At 39.3% G+C, this 5,020-nt stretch overlaps 1 protein-coding gene across 6 annotated transcripts in view; it reads left to right on the plus strand.

The window, feature by feature from the left end:
* Positions 1–2,212, plus strand: part of EXOC1 (exocyst complex component 1) — a 37,976-nt gene extending 35,764 nt beyond the window's left edge. For all 6 annotated transcript variants that reach the window (XM_053458533.1, XM_053458550.1, XM_053458558.1 and 3 more), the window contains 3 exons: positions 578–777; positions 925–1,119; positions 1,779–2,212. In XM_053458533.1, the coding sequence (XP_053314508.1) occupies positions 578–777; positions 925–1,119; positions 1,779–1,931 (548 nt within the window). In that variant the 3' untranslated portion in view covers positions 1,932–2,212. The remainder of the gene's footprint in view (positions 1–577; positions 778–924; positions 1,120–1,778) is intronic.
* The last annotated feature ends 2,808 nt before the right edge of the window (positions 2,213–5,020 follow it).

Raw genomic sequence — 5,020 nt, forward strand, 5'->3', positions numbered from 1 at the left:
TTTAGAGGGGGTATGATAACATACATTTTTTTTCTCTTGACTGCCATTGTATTATATTTGCAGAGCATTATGAGAGTAATAATGAGAGTAATAATGAAAAAAGTACTCAATGAGAGATCTTTACTTTTTTTGCCTTTTACTGCTACAAGCTGTCTTCATCTTGGAGAAAGCTGGTGATGTGCGATGAAGAGACAAGTAACACTGATTATGCACTCTTTGATTTTTACATATGAAATCAAATGAACTGAGAAATTCATGGATGAGGTCAAGTTAATGGTACCTTGAAAAAAAGTATATAAGGACAGTTTCCGTACTTTTTACCTACATGTTTCAACATGTCTAAATGCGGCCGTTTGAATAAGCTAACCTTATGTTTACAGATATAGGTCCATCGTGTGTCCCCAACTACAATATTGTGGCCCATATTTATTAAGGCAACAGTGGACCATTTCCATAGCAGATCGCTAAATAAAAAGTATACGTTTCTGATGCTGCCACTTTTCCAGAACCGTTCTATTTTTGCCTTCATAAATATGACTGTTCCTGTTAACATTTCCATTAACCATTTCCTCTGCAGTTGAAAAAGTAGCCAATGAAAGTCAGAAGACACCCAGAGATGTGGTGATGATGGAGAACTTCCACCACATCTTTGCCACACTCTCCCGCCTAAAGATATCATGTCTTGAATTCGAGAAGAAAGAAGCGAAACAGAAATATGGTGACCATCTGCAGTCATATGTCATAAACTCTCTTGGACACCCCTTAGAAAAGCTAACCGTAAGTTCTTTGTTATATCTGTTCAGTAGAGGAGGACAAGAAACGTGAATTATATGATTTTTACTATTTTCCTATATAACGAAGTGGCTGCGTGTTAAGCTGTTCACATGTGCTACAGTTTTAGGACTCTCCTATTTTCTGGTTTAGATTTTCTTTGAAGGTGTGAAAGGTCGCGTTGCCCAGGGGATTGGTTATGAAGAAGTGAGCTACCAGTTAGCTTTCAGCAAGCAGGAACTACGGAAAGTTATCAAGGACTATCCCGGTAAAGAGGTGAAGAAGGGACTGGATAATCTGTACCGGAAGGTCGACAAACATCTGTGCGAGGAGGAGAACTTGTTACAGGTAACTAAAAGTCATGGCGCGTTTCACAAGCTGAAGCTTCCCTTTGAGCATTCAAGCTGGGTTCAAACTGCAATCAGACAATAATGATGGAGATTAATGTCCATCCTGCTCTTCTCCCCTCCCATGCTATAAAAGTTGGTCATTTAGTCTCTCCTGATATCTTTTATCCTGCAAACCATTACCATGCTATTAAAAAGTTTAGTCTTGGGCGTCATTTGTTGTCTTGCCACCTCAAAACCACATGGATGTAATACACCAAAATAACAAATACATGTTCTAAAGTTGTCACTGATGTCACTAAAGCTGGAGTTGGCAGGTGTCTTTGCAGGAGAGTTGCAGTTTCATATTTCACGATGCATTCGGCAAATTCCTCCAAGAATGACTGAGTTGGCCCTGGATAATGCATGATCCAATAAGTGACCTTTAAGACATCTTGTTGATTATATAAGATCAGCCAAGCCTTTTTTGCACTCAAGGAGGTTGGCGCTTCATAAAGTATGTCAACGACTCTTTCACTTTAGTCAACAAACACTAAAAGTTGTCAATTCTGTGGAATTTATCTCTTTAAACTAACCTTTTTGTAGATCTGAAATGGTTCAAGCGGCAGAGCTCTGTGTTTGAAATCACAACCTGTACATTTCTGTGTTCTTTTCCGGCAGGTGGTCTGGCACTCCATGCAGGATGAGTTCATTCGTCAGTACAAGCACTTTGAGGCTCTCATTGAAAAATGTTACACTGGAGCCGGGATTACGATGGAATTCACCATCCAAGATATCCTGGAGTATTTTTCTAGTATTGCACAGTCTCATTAGTGGCAAACGTAGTGCTTAACAGAAGGGACGCAGCACTTTATATATTCTATCTACTAACAAACCGTTGCCACTGAGGGCAGCATCTTGTCTTTGGCTATCTTATTTTTCCTGCTATTTTATGCAGCGTAACTTTGATAGCCAGTGTAAACCCTTGCTCCAAGCCACCAACAGGCAACAACCTTTGTTTTAACTTACTATGATGGAAAAATTATGTCTTTAATATGGAATGCTATGAATTTGCTTCTAACGAGGAAAAAAACATGACTCTAAAGTGATTGGAATCAATGAGTTGACTCATTTTTCTACATAAATGTTCTATAACTCATTTATTTACATTAATTTACGTTACGCTTCATCTCTTCTCATTTACTGGTCCAAAAAATAGACATCCATCTCACGTCTAAAACAGCAGGGTATCTTGCTGATGGAACATCAAATCCCGGGCCAATCCCAGGAGCAAGGTAACCATAACCTTTTTGGTAAATAAAAGTCAAGCTGACCACAAAATTCCATGTAGATTTGGCTTGGCCCATTCCATTCCACGTGACTACTATTGTTTGGGATTTTCTGCTTGTTGTACCTGTTTAGTCCTGGATCACTGGCCTTCCCTAGATTTTGACTTTGCTACATGTGGACAAAGTACTTTTCATGTCACCTAAAATATAAATGAGCTAATTCATCCAACATGATGTTTGGTATGACTGATGCACACTCCATGCTGTCTGAGAGGAGGTAATGAATTGTTTGCAGAGACCTCTGGCAGGTTAATAGATGAATTATGGCTCTGATCTGTTAAGTGTGATCTCTTCCCTGGCAGCAAACCAAATTTAGGATACCCCGTTTGGATTATCCTGTGAACCTTGCTGAAGTTTTTCTTTCTTCTTCAACAGCAATTGAATTTAGAATAGTGCAATGGAAATAGCATTGAATGTATGTCCATATCTGACTTTGCAGCTGTGCTGCCCCTGAGGTCGCCTGCTCTCACTCATTATGAGAAATGGCACCAGTCACAGGTTGGGGGGCACAATCGCTAGAAAGTGGGTGGAAAACTGATGAGGAGCTGCAAGAGATAAACAACCCATGTACCATGCTGATTTGAATTCTTGGCAGATGGGCTAATCCATCAGTTACACAGTTGTGTGTATTTTTAGTTGTATGCCCTGTAATACAGTCGTGTAAAATAACAAAAGGACTTTGTTGAGCAAAATCTAGTTTGCCAAAACGTGTCTTGAATGTAGCAGTTACCGTAACGAACAATCAGCCAAGGAAGCGTCCATCTGATTTACAGAGAAGCTCCATGTATTGTCCGTGCTGTATTCATGGCTGCGTCATGGTGTCTTATCGTCTAGCTTTGTCAAAGGATACCGATAAACGTCGCTTAACCCTCATCACATCGGCTCAATCAGGAGAATTCTCTATAATAAATTCATGATGCTCAAGGTTTAGCTACTCTGAAATAGGGTGATTCTAATGGCTTGCTCTTTAAACATCCTCCTTTTTGGGATAGAGATCATGTGTTTGTATAAGGCAATAAAATATAATGAATGTTTATTTGTCTTCGTGTCATCATTTGAATATTTGGCTTTCAGTAAATGTTGTACAATGTACAAGTATAATTCAAATATCTTGACTCCATTGTGTGTGCAAAAGGAATTCTCCACCCTCGATACTAGCCTACAGGTGCACTCAACCTTTAAACCTCATTTATTTATATATATATATATATATATATATATATATATATATATATATATATATATTACACATATATCATCACAAGCACATACATGCATATAAATATATCTTTTATATATAATAAATGGCTGATGTGGTTTTGTGGCCTAATTACCCAGAATGATGATGAAGGTCATAGTAAAGCAAGCCTGTGAAAATATGCATTTTCTGCAAATATTTTGTTTCATTAGTGTAATCGTGGAATTTGACCCGCATTCTATATGTGCCCACCCTGCAGAGCTGGGGTCTGGGGGTACAGTAAAGGGTTGGAGGAAGAAGATGACCACTGGCCTGCTTACCTTCTGTGCTTTTCAGCTGTGAATGAGCTCTGTGCTAAAAATGTGCAAACCACAATAGATGTCAGTGTGAATGGGCTTTGTGTATATATGTGTATGTGTGTGTATATATACATTTATATTTATATATATATAAAATGTGTGTGTGTATATATACATTTATATTTATATATATAAAATCACTTGTGCCATATGAATATTATTTTTATATAGCGCCACTATAGTCCATAGCGCTGTACAATGGAATAAGCAGAGTTGCCAGCTTTATACATCACTTTGGACATGGTGGGCCTTTTTGTCTTTTAGGGCTTTTGTGCAAAAACCAAGCAAATATTTCTTATATGATAAGTTCTGTCACGTTCGAGAAACTGGTGTCTATAAACCATTTACACTTTGGTTCATCAGTTTTTTGTTTTTTTTTTTGCAGTTGGCAGCTCCGTTGTACGGACCAGATGGGCCGAATGATCTAATGCTTTTATCTTAAACCAAGAGAGCAGATCCTTATTAGACAACCTCTAAGGCTGCATAGGGGACATAATATGACTCAAAGTATACGATCGCATTCCTGCTTCACATGTTTATGATGAAGTCAGAGGGTAACTTCCTCGTTTGCCTGTCGTTAACCCACTGACTGCATTTAACACCAAATAACAAATTATGTGGGTTGTTGCTACGGGATCACACTTTCGGTTCATCCAAACGTCAATCTAGTGACGTCAGCAGTGTGCGCCGCATTAAACGTAACTGTCAGCGACGAGTTGTAAAACCTAGACTAAATAGTGCACATGTAAAATGACCGTAATATAAAACTACACTTGCTTGGAGAGCACAATTCTGCCACCACAAAATACACCGAATTATCCAGACTCATGACTGTCATCCTGCAGTGAGTAGTTTACAGAGCTAAAATAACTGTCTCTGGTGTTTAGAGCTCGGTGGTTAGGTCTCCAGGCGCAACAAGCTGGAGGCCAGCCAGGGAAGTGTTGCTATGGGAAACTGGGTTTGGGCCGCGGCGGCCCTGGCCGGGCTTCCTGCGCGCCATTTTCAAACCGCTTCTCC

The sequence above is a fragment of the Spea bombifrons genome, chromosome 1 (assembly GCF_027358695.1).
Source record: "Spea bombifrons isolate aSpeBom1 chromosome 1, aSpeBom1.2.pri, whole genome shotgun sequence".
Taxonomy (NCBI): Eukaryota; Metazoa; Chordata; class Amphibia; order Anura; family Pelobatidae; genus Spea; species Spea bombifrons.